At 38.9% G+C, this 21,756-nt stretch overlaps 1 protein-coding gene across 3 annotated transcripts; it reads right to left on the minus strand.

Annotated features, from left to right (window-relative positions):
- Nucleotides 1-1,810: 1,810 nt before the first annotated feature.
- On the minus strand, nt 1,811-16,766 carry RMR1 (receptor homology region transmembrane domain ring H2 motif protein 1). 3 transcript variants are annotated; one of them, XM_088888035.1, is made up of 5 exons: nt 16,475-16,766; nt 16,021-16,251; nt 2,545-2,637; nt 2,242-2,457; nt 1,811-2,086 (listed from the first exon to the last, which is right to left on the minus strand). In XM_088888035.1, the coding sequence occupies exons 1-5, from the start codon at nt 16,617-16,619 to the stop codon at nt 1,950-1,952; spliced, it is 822 nt and encodes a 273-aa protein (XP_088744161.1). In that variant the 5' UTR covers nt 16,620-16,766; the 3' UTR covers nt 1,811-1,949. The 3 variants fall into 3 exon arrangements, with proteins under 3 accessions (XP_088744161.1, XP_088744160.1, XP_088744159.1); XM_088888034.1 differs by having other exon boundaries at nt 2,242-2,637; nt 16,520-16,766; XM_088888033.1 differs by having other exon boundaries at nt 2,242-2,637; nt 16,475-16,763.
- Nucleotides 16,767-21,756: the final 4,990 nt, after the last annotated feature.

A 21,756-nucleotide genomic window follows, 5' to 3' on the forward strand; every position in this document is an offset into this window, starting at 1 on the left:
CTTTTAAAAAATAACCTATTTCTACCTTCTTGGGTTTGGGTTCAGTAGGGATTTGGGATTGAGAAGGGCAAACTGGACCGTTAGGGATTCTGAGTTAAATAGTACTTTGTCTCTTATGGGTATCCTGGATGGGGTGTTTTTGGACACCTCTCAAGCTGATAAAAGAATTTGGGCTCCCACTCCTCATGGCTTGTTTACTTGCTCATCCTTCTTCAACTCCCTAACCCAACCGACAGCTAGTGAGGGTCTATTTTTTCCTGTTGAAGAGGTGTGGAATAAACCTATTTCACCAAAGATTGGATGTTTTTGTTAGGAAGCATATCTGGAAAAAATCAATACCTATGACTTGCTTCAAAGAAAAAGACCAAGAAATGTTGTTTCTTTATTGGCGCTTTCTTTGTGAGGTTGATGGTGAGAATTGCTACCACTTATTGATCTCTTGCTCTTTTGTTAAAGGTTTATGGGAATAGTTTTCTTTTTTGTTTGGATGCAGGTGGGCCCCGCCACCAGATGTTAAAAGTTTGTTTGCTTTGTCCTTCCTCAGATTGCCAAAGAAAAAGGGTAGAATAATGTGATATTGTGTAAGGGCTGCCGTTATACGGACCATCTGGGAATAAAGAAATTCCAAATTATTCTCAGGGAAGGAGAGGAACAAGGAAACCATTCAGGAGGTGATTTGTTTCAGGGTAATACATTGGCATAAATCTATGGAACTCTTCAACAATGTATCAATAGAAAATCTGTCAAGAAATTGGAAAGAAGTTGCTTTCTCAGCCCGGTTCAGGAGGTATCATTCGCAGTTTTGTCCCCTCCTCCAAGTGGCTTTTACAAACTGAACTTTGATGGGATTAGTGTTGGCAACCCAGGGCCTTCGGGTATTGCGGGTATGTTAAGGGGATGAGAAACGGATAATAATTGCCTTGCTCTCAGGCCCAATTGAAGATGGTGATTCTCTTAGAGATGAGATTTTGGCAGCATTAGATGGTGTACAGAGAGATATGCACTTAAATATAAGGAAGCTGATCATCGAATGAAACTCCAAACTGGTGGTGGAACGGCTGAAGGGCGATAACAATGGTTTGTACGTGTACAGTAATGAAAAGAAAAAATTCAAGTGGCTGATAAATGACATGGAAGTTGAAGTAAATTGGGTTAAGAGAGGTGCAAACTCCTTTGCTGATGGGTTAGCAAAACAAGGGATTAAGAGGGGTACTTTGTTTTGGGCTCAACTGTAATTTTTTTGCTCTGTTTTTCTTGTTTGGGGGAGATAAGAGAGGTTATCTCCTCCATTTGTATCCTTATTTCAAATTAATGAAATGAAATATTTTGTTACTGATAAAAAAAGAGTATTGACATTGTACAACTATGCAAGACAGTATAACAAAAACCTAGAGTAACTTAAAAAAAAGTCTGCAGTATTAGCCATGAAATTGTAGGTTTGTTCAATCTTAGTACCTAATAACACCATTCCCACAATTACCTGACTTGGCAGAAAATATTAGCTGCTTACCTGTCCCAGATACTTGTTTTAACATTACCCTTGGAATACCATCATTTCAGAACAACCCTAATAACACCATTCCCACAATTACCTGACTTGGCAGAAAATATTAGCTGCTTACCTGTCCCAGATACTTGTTTTAACATTACCCTTGGAATACCAACATTTCAGAACAACATCCAAATTAGAAAGAAATTTACCAATCAGCATCTTTTTTTTTTTTTTGAAGGTAATAGATTTGACTGTATCAAGGTATTGCATTTATGTGAGCCAACATTTAACGCATGCATATTAGATGGACAAAAAGACTAAGAAGAGAGATATCTTCATTGATTTGCATTTACAAGAAGAAATCAAGAAGGAAAAAAACACTTGTTCCCCTTTTGGTGGTACACCAAGATAGAAGCCATGTATGCTTTACATGAGAATCAAACTGCCAAATATCACATTATCCAGCATTCAACAACGAGAGTATTGATCTTTGCTCACTTGAGTCCATTGCATCTACAATAACATCTTGCTTGCACACTGGGCAGAATGTCCCCCACTTTGTCAGCCATGAGTCCACACAGTTTGCATGAAATTCTGCTAGAGAGTTTCAAGTTAATCAACTGTAACAATAAAAATAAATTCAAAGGACACGAGGATGAGAAATATTAGGGACCAACTACCAAGTTCCATTCTACCCCATAACAGGAAGCACCTTGAAACAAGTACTACAAAATTTATGATCAGCTTACCATGTTGACAGGGGAGAATTCTCAGGGAATCTCCATTCCTATAGTCTTCAAGACAAATAGCACAAGTGTCTCCTCTGCAGTGTTCACTTGGGCATGCAGCGTTGAATGTGAAGCAAGGAAGACCTTCCAGCATCTGACTGCTTAGGGTTGCATATTGGTAATATCTACCTTGACGGTACCCCCGATGATTACGAGTGAAGAAGAATGCTGCCAGCACTGATACGATGACAAGAAGAGAAATCAAGGATATTACCAGTACAGTCCAGGCTGTCTCCTCTAACAAAGGACTGATGCAACATTCACCTTCTTCACCTCGAGCAAACTTCATCAAGGTTTCACCTGCTGCCTTTGAAACAAATACCGCATGTACCCATATACCCTCAGAATTTCCGATCACTGCATCAAAATAATTGCACCTTTGAAAATAAAAATAATATTGGCAGAGTCCTTGACATCTACAAAATTCTTAAATGCCCCAGGCTACAATCATAAAGAACTGTACATTCTGAAAGAGCAATTCAATGAGGAAACTGTTCCTAACCTTTAGGGATCAAATGGGCAAGGCAGGCCTCAGCCAAAAAAAGGGCTGATGACAGCATTAATATTAGAAAATTCAATGATGGGTCTTACACTCTTACTGCAAGCGTGAAAAGCAAAAAGCATTGAAATGTGGATTTTGGTAAAGTGATTGTATAACCAAAATCCACTGACAGTTCTTGAAAGTAATAAATGAGAATGGAAAGTTAATCAGTTTGCAGTATATATTCATTTAATACCAAGATTAGTTTCACATTGTTAGTCCTGAGCTTAGATGGAGAAGTGTTTTCCTAATTGGTGACTGATGTTAAACTCCCTCCATGGGAATGGAAAGGCCTTTTTTTTATTTTTCCATATGAACATATTCTTTCAGCTTTTTGATGGATTGCACTTTAGCTTTGGAAGAGTTCAGCAAATTTAAATAAGGTGCTTCATGTTTAACTAAGATGCACTTTTGGGTGTAGAATCTGGTACTCGGTAGAGGTGATTTTTTAGCTCTCTTGTGCATCTCTTTACCATGTATTCATAAATGGAATCTATGATTACTCGTGAAAAATGTAATACCTTTGGATCAAGGTTAAAGGGAGCAGTTTTTTCTTGTTTCCTGGAGTACATCGTCTTGCTGTATATTTTTTGTTCATACTGATACAATGATACTTTACCTTTTCTCAAAAAAAAAAAAAGTAATGTAATACTAGGGATGGCAACATTCCCTATAAAACCGGGGCCCCAACCTTGCCCCGAATTGGGCGGGTTTACCACGATCTTAAACGGGGACGGAGAAAATACTTTTGCCCCGAACCGGGGACGGGGCGGGGATGGATTTTGCATATAATTCCCCAAACCCGGTGGTAAATTATTAAAATATGCCTAGGTTTAACATTATTTTCTAAAATATCTTTAAAATTTCCCCAAATTCCTAAAACCTTTAGGATCCAATAATTTAATGCTTAAAATACCCCTAAATTTCCATAATCCAATGTTTAAAATACCCCAAGATTCCCATAATATAATTTCCAAAATACCCCAAATATGATATATTTTTAGGTGTTGACTCGGGGCTTGGAAAATTCGGGGATTCCCCATCCCCAATAAGGAGGAGGTGACCCACCCACCACCGGGGACGGGGTAAGGGATTTTGGATACGGGGCGGGGTCGGGGATGGGATGCCCCGCCCGTTGCCATTCCTATGTAATACCTTTACCACAGCTTTGAATTAATCCCAATAGGTTCAACCAATCCCACAAAATTTGATGATGACAATGAAAACCAAATCACCCAAGCACACACTCAGTCACTCACTAGATGACAAGGTTCATCCTTTGACTTAGAGCGTGTTTATTTATTTATTTATTTATTTATTTATTTTGTGGCCACAAGAAAGTATTATGATTATGTGAACTCATCGCTTCACATGTTAGGCTACCTTCAAATTTTCTGATATTCCTAGTAAGGTAATTGATCTTTGAGGTACTCCATTTATCATGTGATAGTGGGTAGTTCATGTAAAAATAAGCATGCACTCATTGGGTAATTTTGTCTTTCGTTTGATTGATAGAATATCTATTTTTAATGGAGGATTTCAACAAAGAGTTGTGACCATGTGGACTAATAGAAACCAAATCACCAAGGTATGCACTTATGAGGTGGTTTGGCTTTAAACTTGATTAATAATACATTTGTGGCTTATTGGAGGGTCACGAGAAAGTGTTGTAACCACATGAACTCATCCAAATCAAATCACCCAAGCATGCACTCACTAAGTGATTTGATTTTTCTTTTTATTGATAGTGTGTTAGTATTTTATAGGAAGGCCACAAGAAAGTATTCTGACCAATGTGAACACATCACAACACATGTTAGGCTATCTTGGCATTTCTTAGTTGTCATAGTAAGGTAGAAGACCTTAGAGGTAGTCTCTATTTTTCCATATGTTAGTGGGTTATTTTTGTATCATTTATGGTAGGAAAAAGGCATGCGCTCATTGGATGGTTTGATTTTTCCTTTAATTGTTAGCATGCCAGTGTTTTATTGTAGGTTGCAAAAAAGTGTTGTGGCCATGCAAAGTCATCATTCAACATGTTAGGCTACCTTGATATTTCTAAACTGTCATAGTAATGTAGTAGACCCCAAAGGCAATCTCTTTATTTTTTTTAAATGTTTGCAAGTTGTCAGTGTGCCATTTGGGGTAACAACAACAGAATTCACTCACTGGATAATTTGGTTTTTCATTTGATTAATAGCATGTTTGTGTTTTATTGGACTATAGCAAGTAAGTGTTATGACCTTGTGAACACATCAAAACCAAATCACCCAAGCAAGAACTCATTGGGTGATTTGATTTTTCACTTGGTTGATAGTATTAAGGGCCCGCGAATAGGATCTCGTCACAGGTCGGTTAACGGGGAAAACTTCTTGTTTTCCCTTGTTTCTCCCTTTTTTCGAGGAACCTATCTTTAGCGCCTTAATGGTGATTTGTTAAAGAGATCACCAACTCTCCTCTGCTCTTTCTTGACTGAAAATATCGATAATCTTATTGAATATCATCTGTTCCTTTAAATAGGAAATTACAAGAAGGTAAGAGTCCTTCTTTAGGAAAACTTCATAACAAACATTTATCTTTAAATAGGAAATAACAATGCTACTGCCTAATTAATAGGAACACTGAATTTAGCTAAGAGATAAAGATAGGAACAGTGAATTTAGCTAAGAGATAAGATAGAAACACTGAATGTAACGCCCATTACTGCTGTTGTTTGCGGCTGTATTTCTTTCCAATAAAAGCATCCACAACATTACTCCCCTCCTGGACTAAGAGCTTGTCCTCAAGCTCGAATTCAAGATAGGTGTCCTGAAACACAAGCAATGGAATCAAGGTAATTTCAGCCAATGGTAAGCTGGCCCATTCCACCAGAACTTCAACAACACCTCGATTAATTCTGGAACGAACAATAGACTGAGGTTGAGGAATGATTTTGCCCTCCTTCAAAGGTGGTAAGGAGGGAACAATGATAGGAGGAATACCCTTAAACGGCTTGAGCAAGGAAATGTGGAAAACATCATGAATCCTACTGTGCTCTGGAAGTTCCAGCTTATATGCAACCTCACCAATTCACTACAAAACCTTGAGAGGCCCATAGAACTTAAGAGCTAATTTAGGAACAGCCCTGTGACTCAAAGAGCGCTGACGATAAGGCTGAAGTTTCACCCAAACAAACTGCCTAGGTTCAAACGACAATTCCCGATGATGCTTGTCATAGGCTTGCTTCATGCGAGTTGTGCCTGTTGTAAACGAAGAGAAATTTCAGCCAAAAGAGCATCTCGCTCTTGTAAGGAACGATCAATCTCCTCCAAACGAGTAGAACCAGGTTCATAGGACAACAAACGAGGAGGTTCACGACCATAGACAACTCGGAAGGGTGTCATTCCTAAAGAAGAATGATAGGCAGTGTTATAACAATACTCGGCCCAAGGAAGCCAATCAACCCACCGTCTCGGTTGATCCCCAACAAAGCAACGGAGATACATCTCAATCGTTCATTTCACCACCTCAGTTTGACCATTTGATTGAGGATGATAAGCGGAAGAAAAAGCTAAGGTGGTACCATTTAACTGAAACAAATCCCTCCAAAAGGTACTAGTAAAAACCGGGTCCCTGTCGCTGGCAATAGATTCTGGTAACCCGTGTAAACGAAAAATGTGAGTGAAAAAGACATGGGCGACAGAAGTAGCGCTGTACGGATGAGAAAGAGGGATGAAATGAGCGTACTTAGAGAAGCAATCCACCACTACATAAAGAACTGATTTTCCCCCAACCTTGGGCAGTCCCTCTATGAAATCCATGGAAATATCAACCCATATCTGCGTTGGGATCGAAAGGGGCTGAAGAAGACCAGCTGGATGCAGATTTTCCCATTTGTGTTGTTGACAAATAGAGCAGTTTTGTATAAAGTCCATAATAGAGGCCTTCATACCTTGCCAAGTGACTTGCTTTCCATTCAAGTGGAAGGTCATCGTTGGGGCGTTGAAATCCCATAGGATTGGGCCTAGAGTGATCAACCATTTCATCCCAAGAACTACATCAAATCCATCCAAGGATAGCACAAGCAAATCAGCAAAGAAGGATTCAGAATTGACCTGTATTTGGACTCCCTTACAGATGCACGGGCTGTGTACTCTTTCACCATTTGCTACGGCTACCTGCAGCCTCGGTTTGATTTCCATTGGCAATTCCAACTGGAGGGTAGCTTGTTCACTTACAAAGTTGTGTGTGCTTCCTGAATCAACAAGGATCAGTATTGGTTTCCCTGCTACCCGCGCTTGCAATTGCATAGTTTGAGAGGTTTTTATTCTAGTAATTGCATGGAGAGAAATCTTGGGTTCCAATGAAGAGGGTTCATCCTCATCTTCCTCTTGTTCATCCACCAAGAGGCAAAAAAGTCTCTTGCACTTGTGCCCTGCTGAGTACAGTTCATCACAATTAAAACATTGTCCCCTCGCCCTGTGTTCCGCCATCTCAGCCCTGGACAAGCGCTTAATAGGGGGTGTAACAACGTTGCTTCCCACACTGGATGCCGATCTGGAATTGTTGCTTGTCTGTGGTTTCTGTTCTCGGCTAGCTGTTGAAGATGGAGCCATTCCGAGTGGTTTCTGGGCTGCCCATGTTGTTTGAGGCCGCCCTATAATGATACTTCCGCGGTTGAGTTGCAATTTTTATTCAAAAGCTCAAGCCAAATTCATAGCAGTAACCAGATTGGGGGGATTTTGCATCTCCACATCCACCCTCAAGGTTTCCACTAATCCCGCGGTGAACATGTCAACCTGTTGGTCTGGTCGTACCGAAGATGCTCTTGCAAGGAGGGTCTGAAATTGACACTGATACTCAGGCACAGTTCCAGTCTGTTTGAGGCTGATTAGTTCGCCTAATGGATTGTTTGTTAATGGGGGCCCAAATCTGAGAAGGTAGTAGGATTTGAATTGGGTCCAACTGAGCCCAGGTTCCTCCTGCTCCAATTTATAAAAGCAGAGTTGTACCTCCTCTGTCATGTGGAATGCGGCTAATCCTACCTTGTCCCTGTCCTCTGTCTGTTGGTTGCGGAAAAACTGCTCACATCTGTACAGCCATCCCAAAGGATCTCCAGCTCCATTATAGAAAGGAAATTCCAGCCTGCTATATTTGGGAACGATTGCGGTTCCCTGGGCAATGACCTGTTGCTCGCCAGTCGATTCTGCCATGTCTGGTCGGCAGCCGTCTGTGGTTGCAGCCCCTTTTGAACTCTTTTCCTTGCTGGAAAAATATAACTCTATCAAGTGCCTCAATTCTTGGACGTCGTCCTTGATCTTGCGCACCTCCTTGCTGTTTTCCACGAGTTTGTGCTCCAGATCATGAACCCTGGTCTTCAATTGCTCAAAGTCACCCATGACACCTTGCTCTAATACCAAATTATTAAGGGCCCGCAAATAGGATCTCGTCATAGGTCAGTTAACGGGGAAAACATCTTGTTTTCCCTTGTTTTTCCCTTTTTTCGAGGAACCTATCTTTAGCGCCTTAATGATGACTTGTTAAAGAGATCACCAACTCTCCTCTGCTCTTTCTTGACTGAAAATATCGATAATCTTATTGAATATCATATGTTCCTTTAAATAGGAAATTACAAGAAGGTAAGAGTCCTTCTTTAGGAAAACTTCCTAACAAACATTTATCTTTAAATAGGAAATAATAATGCTACTGCCTAATTAATAGGAACACTGAATTTAACTAAGAGATAGGATAGGAACACCGAATTTAGCTAAGAGATAAGATAGGAACACTGAATTTAGCTAAAAGATAAGATAGGAACACTGAATGTAACGCCCATTACTGCTGCTGTTTGTGGTTGTATTTCTTTCCAATAAAAGCATCCACAACAGATAGCATGTCATGTTTTATTAGAGGGTCAAAAGAAAGTGTTGTGACCATGCCAATTCATTGCTCTACATATTAAGCTATCTTTATATTTCTTGATTGTCAAAGTAAGGAAATGGACTTTAAAGACAGCATTCAAGGCGTTGAGGCAAGACAAGGTGATTTTTTTATGAATATAACCTATCTCTTACTATTAATTGCCACCTAATTTCCTAGGTAATGGTTTTTTTCTGAATAAAAACTGTTGTGAGGATTATTTAATTGTTATTTTATAGTTGTTGTTAGTGGGTTGTCCGCTTAAGATGCTGTCAGTTAGTTATTTTCTTTCTTTCTTATTAGTTTGTTTCTAGGGAGTGCCGCCAGGGGCATACTTGTAATTTCCATTCTTTTTATATTAAGTTAATATAAATAATGAACTAGCGGCAGCCAGAAGATGGTTTTTCTTTTTCTCTCAATCATATCTTCCTCTTCTTCTCTTTCTCTCTCTCGTCTCTCTCTCTCCATGAATGATTACATGGTATCAGGTTCTGGGCTATAAAAGAATTTCGGTCTCTCTTATTTGAACCTGCTTCATCCTCTTTTCCTTCTTTGATTTCTTAGACGTGGAAGACAGAGAAACCCTAGCAGACTACTTGCGGCTCTTCCTTTGGGTTCTTCCTTGGTCGTAATATCAAGAAAACCCTAGTCGAAGAAGGGCGATGCAGAGACTCCCTTTCTTCTCTGTTCGATGTTGTGAAGTCAGTTTCTGGTTGGCACCTTCGGACAGGTGCTGGACAGGGTATGTGTTCTTGTTTTTTTGTTTTTGGCCAATGGTGTGAAGGCCTTATTCCTTGGTTCTATACATTTGTTTGGATGCTGGATTGTTAGACTATATGGGTTGTAGTCGGACTGATAGTATACTATTCTAACGTCTGCCTTGGCTGGTGTTGGACTGATTACCGGGCTGGTTTAATGACTGAACCATCACAGAGTTGATTTCAGCAGTTTTTTTTGTTTTCTTTTCCACATCCCAGAAGTAAATTTCTTGAGGGTTGGTATTTTGTTTGTGGTTGTTGTGTACTTGTGTGGGATTTGGACTGATTTCAGCAGTACTCTATGGCAAACTATGATTCAACTTCATCGGGGGTTACACCGACCCGCCGCACAACTGGTAATGGGAGGTGAAAACATGATGTTTCCCATATGCCCATTACCCCTTTAAATGGTCTAAACTACCTGGAGTGGGCTAAAAGTGTAAAACTTTATGCAACGACAAGGAGAAAAGCTGGTTACATAAATGGAAGGGTGAAAGAACCCAAGAGTGAGACAGTTGAACATGATAGGTGAGATCAAGAAAACAGTATGGTGATGTCTTGGCTCCTTGCAGCCATGGAACCTGATGTGAAGAACTTTATGTGGGCTGACACCGCTAGTGAGATCTGGGAACAGGCCAAAACTACCTATTCTGAGCAAAAGCATTATGCCAAGGTTTACCAGTTGCAAGCTGAATCCTCAACCTGTAAACAGGGAAATCGTAGTTTGTCTTCCTATTATTCAGCCCTTACTTCCATATGGAAAGAATTGGATCATTATCAGGCAATAGAGTGGAAACATGATGACGATGCTAAGGCCTACAGGAAGCTGGTTTCTCAACAGCGTGTGCTTGCCTTCTTGTTGGGACTGAACCCTACCTATGAACCCTTGAGAGTTCAGATCTTAGGAAGCAAAGAGTTGTCGTCGATTCACGAGGTATACTCCCTTATTCAATCAGAAGAGAATAGGCGGAGTGTGATGGTTACAACCGAGAGGGAGCAACAAGTTGCTTTGGCTGCAATGAGTAACACCAAGAAGGCTGATGATAAAGACAAGTTGTTCTGTACCCACTGTCGACGCTCACGGCATACACGTGACACATGTTGGGACATTCACAGGAAACCCAGGTGGGCAGTGAAGAACCAAGAACATGGTAAAGGCCAAGGTCAGAAGAAGATGAACACAGCACATAATGCAGCACATGTGGCAACCTAAGATACTCAGGTTGCCGGAACTACTCGGGACCACCTTAATAATTCCGACTCCAAGGAAGATATAATGAATTCCTTCAGAGACCACTTGGAGTCATATGGTAGGGCTTTGCAACAGATGGATAGCTCAGTCACTAGTACTCCTACTTCATTTGCATCTACATCAGGTAATATGGCTTCTGCATTCCATGTCGCTCCCATTGGTTCCTCTTGGATCATTGACTCGGGGGCCTCTAACCACATGACCGGTAAGCCAAACTTGTTTCAGACTTATAGCCTTTTGTCAAGAAGGGATAAAGTGAGACTTGCAGATGGCTCACTCTCCTCCATTGCAGGTCAAGGATCAATATCTCTTCCCCATGGCCTTAACCTGAATTGTGTATTGAATGTCCCTCAACTTCCTATAAATTTGCTTTCAATTAGTAGTATCGCAAGCTCTTTAAACTGTACTGTAACATTTTTTCCTGGTTCATGTGTTTTTCAAAACCTAACTTCTAGGAGGACGATTGGTAGAGAGAGCCTAGTGGATGGTCTCTACATTCTCGACAACAAAGCTGGTCTCTCGGTGTCATCCTCAGAGTCACATAGTCAGTCAAATAAGAGTCAATTTTTTTTGTGGCATAGTCGGTTAGGTCATGTTTCTTTTGAAATAATAAAGTCTTTGTTTCCGGTTTTATTTAAGTCATGTTCAGTGTCAAAGTTCCAGTGTCAAACGTGTCAGTTAAGCAAACAATGTAGAACAACTTTTCACTCAAATAATAAAAGATCAAGTGTTCATTTTCATGTTGTGTATTTTGATGTATGGGGGCCTACTACTGTAATCTCTGAGGGCGGATATAAGTACTTTATCACATTGATTGATGACTACTCTCGCTATACATGGGTATTTCCTATGCGTAGTAGAGACGAAGTTCCAAAGATTGTGAAAGACTTCCAGATGATGGTATTTACGCAATTCCATGTTGAAATACAGATCTTCCAATTTGACAATGCAAAAGAATACTTCCATGGTGAGCTCAATGAGTTCTTTGCCTCCCATGAATCTATTCATAGGAGCTCATGTGCCAGAACACCACAACAAAATGGTGTTGTAGAAAGAAAAAACAGACACCTCCTTGAGGTAGCTCGCGGGATGATGTTACACATGAATGTTCCAAAAAGGTTTTGGATGGATGCTATACTTGCAGCTGCTTATGTCATCAATCGCATGCCCTCCAAAGTGCTAAACTACATGTCCCCTCATCAGTTGTTGTTCCCTCGGTCCCCTTTATTTTCCATTCCCATGAGAGTTTTTGGTTGTCGTGTCTTTGTCCATGATTTGTCTCCGTCTCGAGGTAAGTTAGACCCTCGGTCCATTCCTTGTATCTTTCTGGGCTATCCCTCCTCTCAAAAAGGGTAAGTTGTTCCCTCGGTCCCCTTTATTTTCCATTCCCATGAGAGTTTTTGGTTGTCGTGCCTTTGTCCATGATTTGTCTCCGTCTCGAGGTAAGTTAGACCCTCGGTCCATTCCTTGTATCTTTCTGGGCTATCCCTCCTCTCAAAAAGGGTATCGGTGCTTTGATCCCGTTAGTCATAAGTTTTCTATGGATGTGTCCTTCTTTGAGTCTGAGCCATTATTCCCTACTTCTCCTCAAGGGGAGAGTAGTAGTGTGGAAGAGGAGAAGCAGGTTCAGGTCTGCCAAGTCTCTCTTCCTTCTATTCCGGACCTTGCTCCCTTTCATGTCTTCCAACGTACATGTCGTAGAGATCAACAATGTGATAGAGATGTGGAGCAGCCAAACATTGAGCAACCGATGGTGTTAGACTCCCAGGAGGTAAGTCCAATCTCTGTTGCACCCATTGATACCCCTACTCCTACTGTGGATGACCTTGACATTCCTATTGCTCAAAGAAAGGGAGTCAGGTCATGCACTACCAAACACCCCATTACCCAGTTTGTCTCCTATGATCACATTTCCCCCTCATACCGAGCATTTCTATCCGTAGTTGATTACAACACTGTTCCCAAAAATGTTGCAGAAGCCTTTAAATGCCCCGAATGGACAGATGCCATGAAGGAGGGAAGAGATTAATGCTCTTCATAAAAATCAAACTTGGGAATTGGTGGATCTTCCAAAGGAGAAAGACCCCGTGGGGTGTAAGTGGGTGTTTACAATTAAACACAAGGCAGACGGAACAGTTGAAAGGTACAAAGCAATATTAGTAGCCAAAGGATACGCTCAAGTGTACGGGGTTGACTATGATGAGACTTTTGCTCCAATAGCTAAGACGAACTCAATTAGGGTTCTCTTGTCATTAGCTGCTAACTTTGACTGGGAATTGCATCAATTGGACATAAAAAATGCTTTTTTTAATGGTGACTTAGAGGAGGAAGTATACATGGTTCAACCCCTTGGATTTTGTGCCAAGGGAAGTGAAAATAAGGTGTGCACGCTGAGAAAGTCTCTTTATGGTTTAAAACAATCTCCTATAGCTTGGTTCAGCAAGTTTCACATGGCAGTTCAGCAGGTGGGTTTCAAACAATGTCAGTCTGATCATACACTCTTTGTGAAGAGATGTCAGGAACAGGTTGTTGTATTGATAGTGTATGTGGATGATATCATCATTACAGGAAATTAGAGTTCAGAAATACAAAAATTGAAACAATTCCTTGCATCTAAATTTGAAGTGAAAGATTTAGGTCCCCTGAAGTATTTCCTTTGAATTGAATTCGTCCGCTCAGAAAAGGGTATCTTCATTTCTCAAAAGAAATACACCCTTGATCTATTACAGGACACAGGCAAATTAGGTGCAAGGCCAGCAGATACTCCCATGGATGTTGACCACAAGTTTGGTGACTGTGATAGTGAACCTCTAAAAGATGTGAAACAATTCCAAAGGTTAGTGGGAAAGCAGATTTATTTGTCCGTGACCCATCCAGACATTGCCTATTCAGTTGGGGTTCTAAGCCAATTCATGCACTCTCGTAAGAAACCACACATGGAGGCAGCAGAAAGAGTTCTTAGATACTTGAAAAAGTATCCCGGAACAGGTCTACTATTCAGTAAACATAATCACCTAAAGGTGGAAGTCTTTACAGATGTTGATTGGGCAAGTGTTGTGGATGACAGAAAGTCCACGAGTGGGTATTGCACATTTGTGGGAGGAAACCTAATGACCTGAAAAAGCAAGAAACAAAATGTGGTAACAAAGTCAAGTGCTGAAGCTGAATATAGAGCTATGGCACATGGGGTGGCTGAAGTCCTTTGGCTAAAAAATCTTCTAGGGAAGCTTGGAGTTGTTGTTCATAATCCTATGTCTCTTTACTGTGACAACAAGGCATCCATAAACATCGCCAGCAACCCTGTCCCACATGAGAGGACCAAGCACATTGAGGTGGACAAACACTTCATAAGGGAAAATTTGGAAAAAAGGGAAATCTGCATCCCTTTTGTCAATTCCAAGGAACAACTCGCTGATGTCCTCACAAAAGGGCTTCCATACTCGCGGCATAATGAGTTATGTGACAAGTTGGGCATGATAGACATATTCAGCCCAAACTTGAGGGGGAGTGTTGTGAGGATTATTTAATTGTTATTTTATAGTTGTTGTTAGTGGGTTGTCCGCTTAAGATGATGTCAGTTAGTTATTTTCTTTCTTTCTTATTAGTTTGTTTCTAGGGAGTGCCGCCAGGGGCATACTTATAATTTCCATCTTTTTATATTAAGTTAATATAAATAATGAACTGGCGGCAGCCAGAAGATGGTTATTCTTTATATCTCAATCATATCTTCCTCTTCTTCTCTTTCTCTCTCTCTCTCTCGTCTCTCTCTCTCTCCATGAATGATTACAAAAACAATGAATCTTAGGGTAAGTCCTTAGGTTCCATAGCAAGCAACAACCATCTTTCGCTATTAATCGTCTATAATCTTCATGAAAAATTGTATAAGCTTCATTTGAAACATAGAAAATCAACATATTCATGACAAAAAGAAGAAGAAAGAAAAGAAATCTCAAAAAAAAAAATAGAGGAGCTCAGCCTCTATTTTTGAAAGAAAAGAAAGGGTCGAAGAAAAAGAAGATGATGTGAAAATGATTAATATGTGTTAATTGGATAAAATTTTGTGTTCTTCCATGCTAATCAGTTCAAGTTTTGAAGTCTTCAAGGGTTCAAGGCAGTAAACATGTTGATTGAACCCTAATAAATGAGAAAAATAATAAAAGAAACTAGTATTCTAAATTAAACTTAATAATTTAATTTAATAATGTTTACTTTATTATTATTATCTCAAAAAGTTAAGAATATAAAAGTATCCAGGACCACTAAGTAAAAAATATCTTGGTCATTACGTGATGTGACCCTCCATGAGCACCTTATATGGAAGGAAGAAAAGGAATTGATCAAAATATGATTCTCCGAGGCACATTGTCCATGAAAATGATATGATAAGATTTCTTGCTAAGAATTGGTAGCTTGAAGGGTCCTGTATTTTCTTTTACTTCTTTTTTTGAGGGGAAGAGGGTTGTTTCTTTCTTTCTTTTTTTATCAATGGGAGAGGGTTGTTAATCATCTATCTTTTTAGGCCTTGTCTTCCCCTTTTGAGTGAGTAATATTGCTCCTTACCTCATCTTTTCCTTTCAATAAAGTATTCGCATGCTTGTACTGATAACACCAAAATAAGGGGAGAAAAAGTTACAGAAAATGAACGACGATGATTGGAAACTCAAGAACAGAAAATATCCACCATATTCCACAAGGTAGAACCAACTAATGTTCCGTCCAAGCTAGAAGAACAACAATATTAAACCATAGCATTAACAAATAGGTTCCTCATACAAATGGTTACGAACAAAGTGAAATCTAAACCATCCAAATAAACCCTCCAGCTAGGCCCACTAAACCAAATACCACAATTGGAGTCGAGAAGACCATATATACTCTTTCCCTATTATTGCCAATAACAGCACAAAAGAATGCAAATGATTGATGGAAAAAGCTATCATAAAACTGACATGGTTATCTCTAGGCTACGGCATAATCTAGGTGGATCTAATTGAGTAAACGCTTTGAATTGGCGTAATCCATTACAGTTTATGCAATCTCAAAAGCTTTCTAGTTTTAGTGCCCCCAATATAGAAAACCCTAGGTCTCAAATGCCAGGTAGAAACCGTTAAAAGTCACAAACCCAACTCGCTAAAATCTCAGGAACTTGGGGACCCCAATCCAATTTTGTTAAAGCTAAACAACTCAATTGATCTATTCCCCTTATAAGTGTCCAGAGAATGACATGAGTGCACAATGTTGAAATCAAATTGAAGGTACAAGAAGGATTCATGTGGGAAAATAGGACTTACTGGAAACCAAATTTCCCACATCCCGATTATCATACACAATTGCAGCACGAAAACCGGCGTCTTGAGCATTACGGACTTTGTCCTCGAAGGAGCACTGACCCCTGGCAATCAAAGCGAATGGCACATTGACAATTTGTTCAGAACTCAAATCGTTATGAAGCAAAGAGCATGCGTCAAGAGGATCTGCCAAATGCAAAGCTCCACAGAGCCCAGACCTGTTGAGACCAACAGCTGTAAACAAATAAATAAATAAACAAGAAGATTTAGATATCAATTGTTACTAAAATTCTAATTTCAATTAGAACGGATATAAGAACAAACATCTGAAACAAAATAGAAAGAGAAAAGAAAAAAAAAAAGGCTGAAACCTAGAAGTAACGAAAACCATGAAACTTAACCTAGAAAAAAATTAAAAAAAAAAAAGGAGGAAGGGGAAAAGAGGGAGAGAGATTACCAAATCTAGCTGGAGCATCGATGAAGGGAATGGAAAAAGACTTGCCTCTAAGAATAACAATCGCAGAGGAGATGCGGAGCTCATAACAGAGAAAAACGAAGAATCCAAAAAGGGTTTTGGGGACGAAGAGCATGGACTGTTTCATCTCCTCCCCTCCCTACTTGACTAGTAAATAGTTCCTTCCCCTTCTCTCTTTACTTATCTGTCGGTTGTCGGTTGTGCAGAGTATCCAGAGCAGTTTGGGGCTTCGGGCGAAAAAGCAAGCTTCGAGAGAAAAGACATGTGAGAGTTGATACGACAACTTTTTAAAGATAAATAAGTACTTAGGGTGCTCGTGTCATGGACATGCAGATGCTGATAGGGCTGTTCACAAATAAATTCAAACCGACTAAATCGATTAATTCGGTCCGATATAAATCGAGTTGGCCGATTTTTTTATTAGCGGTCAGCTTCATATTGCAAAGATGAATAAACTAATAATTTGTTTCGATTTCTGTTATGTGAAAAAATATATATTCTAAAAAAGTATCTGTTAAATATAGTTATTTTAGTTTTAAATAATATATATATTCTGAAATATATCAGATATATATTTTTGAAATATATATTTCCAGAAATTAGAAAATATATATTTTGATATATTTGTATATATGTTTTGGTTTTAAATATATATTTCTAAAAAATATATTTTGAAATATTATATATAATATTAGCACTTTGACTTCATGTGCATTGTGCATGTTTGGAGTTAGTTGAAATCCAAACCGACTCAAACCAATTCAAATCGACCAAATCGATTTTACTTAATAGAGGGTCGGTTTCGATTTGATTTATAGGTAACCCAACCAGGCCAGGTTGGTTTAAAAAACACTAGTAAACCAACCCAACCCGACTCGTGAACAACCCTACTGCTTAGTAGGTTGGTGCACCCTTCCCACACCAGCTCACGCCTTATAAGTTATAAGATTCTGCCACGTTTAGGGATGTTAGTGTATCGAGTTAAATGGTAAATCCAACTTAGGGTTGGGATAGGGTTAAGTATATTTGGTTTAAGGTTGGGTTAGGGTTTTGAATCTTTGATCCGAATCCAGTTCGGATAGGGTTCAAGATTTTATTGGTCTGCCCCTGTCGAGTCATGATACCTTACATATATACCAAATATTCTTGCAATTTTTTAACTTCAAACTTTATAGGCTTAAAGTTTATAATTTATTTATATGGTGATTTTGATTTTCTTATCTTAAAATCTATAAAACAATTTTTTATTTAAATTAATGTATTTTAGGTCTTTAAAATGTGTTAAAAATTACATTTAAAATTATACGGGTAAAATTGGGTCAAAACCAGGTTAAACACTATAAGGTTGAATCAAGTTTAGGAATTATATATTTTTAAGCCGGGTTAGATTGGATTGAGTTAAGGTTGAGACAAACCCGTGCCGAATCTAACCCGTTGACATCACTAGACACGTCGATTGAAAACACATTTAGATACTATGATACCGGAAAGACATGATGTCGATATGATAAAAGTGGTAACAAATCAGGTGGTATTAATGGAAATTGACAGGGCTCTGGTGTCATGCTTTTTACTTTTTTAAGCATTTATTTTCCTTAATCACTTTGTTTAAAAACAAAGGCCTTTTTAGAAGTGATGGAATCTGCTCCATTTGTGGCACATCCATTGTGCATTAGTAACATCTCCCATGAATTATAACTAATAAGTATGGGAGGTATCCCCGATGCATGATAGGATATGCGTGTGAAATGCCTGTGAGGCGCCAGGTGTGAGGAGCAGATATGGTTTCTTTTTAGAGTTTAGTCCTTGACACCGTCAGATTTGTTTTATTAGTTTTCCAAACGTATTCATTTAGAGATCGGCTTCCTCTGTGCTAGTTCCGTTTGAACAGAAACTTGGCGGGTTCGGCTTTAATCAAAGCTTTATACGTTCGAACACCATTCTGAGAAAATGACACGCGTTCATAGGCGTGTGTGCATTCTATATGCGTGCGAGGATGGTAAACAGACGTTACACCGTTAGTCCCTCTTTTCGCTTTACCCTTTCTATTCTCTTCTTTCTCGCATCTCTCCTGTCTCCACCCAAATCGATTCACCGAACCCCTCCCTGTTCTGCTATTCTCTCCAACCGGCGAAGACAAAAGGCATCACCGATGACCGTCAACACAGTAATGTAAAGAAACAAAAGAGTGGTAATGAATTCAGCGATGAGAGCCCTATAGAAGGACCACTTGGTCAATTCCACGGCATCGATCAAAGGCGCCGGAGGTGGGTCGTGGTAGTCCTTGGCGGAGAAATGGCCGTGTTCAGCAACCTCAACGTCCTTCCCCATGCCGTAACGAGTGCAAAAGCTCAAAAACAATAAGTTTACATGAGCTGGGAAAGAAGGGAGGGGAGGAAAGGAGAGAGAAGGCACTCATTGTTATGCTTGGATGGGAGTGGGAGTGAGTGAGAGGAAAGTAACGTGGGAAGGGGTATTTATTCTGGGAGTATGAGGAAAAAGAAATTAAGGTTTATTAAGTTGATTTTGCCACCCCTGCTACATCGCTGAATTTATTGCCACTCTTTTGTTTCTCTACATTAATGTGTTGACGGTCATCGGTTACAAAAGCTAGACTGACCAAGCCCACAACGGTGGTGATTGTGATGGAGTTGGCATCATTGGCATCGGTTGGGCTTTTGGTGGCATGATCTTCATCCTTGTTTACTGCACTGCCGGTATCGTCGACTGCTGGCGGATCAATTGTAGATGAAGCCGTTCGTTGCCGGCGGAATATCACTGTCATCAACAGTAAGGGTTCGGTGGAGAGAATAGCAGAAAAAAGATTTAGTTGCTCTATATCACCGCCGGAAGAAAATTTCACTTCGCCGGTTGGAGAGAATAGCAGAACAGGGTTCGGTGGGTCAATTTGGGTGGAGACCGAAGAGATGCGGGAAAGAAGAGAATAGATATGGCTAACGGTGTTCATGGAAAATGTCCATTTACCATCCTCGCACGCATAGAAAGCACATGTGCCTATGAACACGTGTCGTTCTCTCACAATGTTTGAATGGTGTTCGAACATATAAAGCTTTGACTGAAGCCGAACCAAAACTTCAGTCAGTATAAGCCCGTTCAAACAACCTTTAGGGCCTCGCATTGGGAATATCTCTCCATGAAATAGGTGTATAAGTACAGAGATATTCTTAATGCAAGACTGAAAAGGCTATTTGTACATCAAATGGGGCTTGCAGCGACGGAAGCCAATCTCCTCATGCACACCCCCTACCTACACACACAAACCATCCCCCGTGCATTATAAATCTTTCCCCTTACACAAATTTGAACTATACGAACTCATTAGGAATTCTGACAGGAACCAAACTCAAATTACCCCTGAAATCAATCTGGATCTCCCAACCACAAGTATTCTTCCCACACCTATACCTAGAGTTTGAGGACACTACATCTCTACATTGAGAATATCTTCCTATGAATGGTAACATGCAAATAGGGGAGATGTTCTCAATGTGTGACTGTAATAATTTATGGATAGGTATGGGCAAGGTTCAAAGTATCGGAAACGCAATGTATATCGAAAAGTTAGTTTTAAGAGACGTATCGAGATACACTTTGGATACGTATAGATAAGAACGAAAAATCAAGATATGAATAAATATGGTAAAAAAAATCAAATAAATCTTAAAAAAATATATTACTAACTACATTTACAAATTTTATATGATTGTAAATAAGTCATTTAAATGTAAAAAACCATAATTTATTGGTTTATATAAAGTGTGATATATCGGGACACAATTAGTAACCCTTGAAAAATGATGGAATAACTAAAATGTAAAAGAAAAAAAACTAAAATGTGAATGCCAATTTTCAATAACTAATATAATTAATCTTAATATTTATTAGTTTATAAATTTTAATAATTAATTCTAGCATTTATTAATAAAAACTTGTCACTCATTAAGAAAAGTGAAATTTCTTAAAATTAAAATTACATATAATCTTAGCAAACAAATATGTGCGGCTCATTGGCGAACTTGTGATTGTTAAAACTTAAATTCAAGTAGCCAAGGTTCAAATCTTGCTATAGCTAAAATTTGAAGTTTTTACACTAACAAAACAAAATTAGTGATAGGGGATCATTAATTAAAGGAATTAATGAGAGAATTTGAATTAGGCGCCAAAATTCAAATGTAAATTTAAATTTGCCTTAGAGTAATTGGCTAATTGACGAAAGAGAAATTAGACTTAAATAAACGACATTAATGAAAGAATTGGTATTAAACATGAATTAATGTATCGGTCGATACATATCCGAAACAGTTCGATACGCGCTTGTATCGGCCGATACGTACGAAAAGAAACATAATGAATGATTTATACACGTTCCACGTATCAGGTTCTTGTTGAAACAATATGTATCAACCGATACGGACCGATACGTTACGATATTTTGAACCTTGAGTATGGGTAGGATTATTGTGGGTAGGAGATCCATAAAATACCATTAAAAAGCCTTCCAAATGTGCATATGTTAAAGCTATCAATAGGTAGGGTCTATCCAATAAACTCAAACTGATCAAATCGATTATAATGGTTTTGGTTCTATACTTCTATGTCCCAATTAATAATTGGGTTGGTTTCGATACTTGTTCTGAATTGATTTAGAGCCAAAATCAATTATTTTATTAAATAGATTTTTTTAGTTTTTTTTATAATTTTTATCTTATTTTATGTTTGGAATGGTAAATTACTAAATTTGGTAGATAATAAATAACATAATATTAGTCAAAAACGTTTAATTTATTAACATATGCATCAAAATTAACGGATTTAGACCTAAGGGCAATTCTGGTTCTATCATTTTATCTCAATTAATAATCAGTTCAGGACTGGTTCTACTTAGGCCCAACCCATTGACAACCCTACTCAGGCTAGAATGGTCAATAAGTAGAATCTGGTTCGCAACAGGTTGACCAAACCTGAATCGATTATTAATTGATTTAGATACTGAGCTGAACCAATTATCAATCGGGATTATTAGGTCTGATCCGATTAGCCCCGATACTTGACATCTATGGTTACCTACTTACCTCTGATAGTTAAAACTTAGAACTCTTGATAATATAACCTTAAAATAATGAAAGTAAATGATAAATTATTTATATATTAATAAAACAAGTATTTTTAACCAAAATTACATGGTTTACGAAATTGGACCGGACCAGACGGTCAGACCAGAAAAACTGGAAACTGATCACCTG

This window comes from Nelumbo nucifera, chromosome 5 (genome assembly GCF_055504915.1).
Source record: "Nelumbo nucifera cultivar China Antique chromosome 5, China Antique-T2T, whole genome shotgun sequence".
Taxonomy (NCBI): Eukaryota; Viridiplantae; Streptophyta; class Magnoliopsida; order Proteales; family Nelumbonaceae; genus Nelumbo; species Nelumbo nucifera.

Excerpts from the sequence above, each read along its gene's own strand:
- RMR1 (XM_088888033.1), bottom strand. The coding sequence starts at position 16,619 with ATGAAACAGTCCATGCTCTTCGTCCCCAAAACCCTTTTTGGATTCTTC. Across the intron at positions 16,252-16,474 it reads CGATGCTCCAGCTAGATTTG|CTGTTGGTCTCAACAGGTCT; the intron begins GTAATCTCTCTC and ends ATTTGTTTACAG. Across the intron at positions 2,638-16,020 it reads TGTGGGAAATTTGGTTTCCA|TGATCGGAAATTCTGAGGGT; the intron begins GTAAGTCCTATT and ends ATTTTGATGCAG.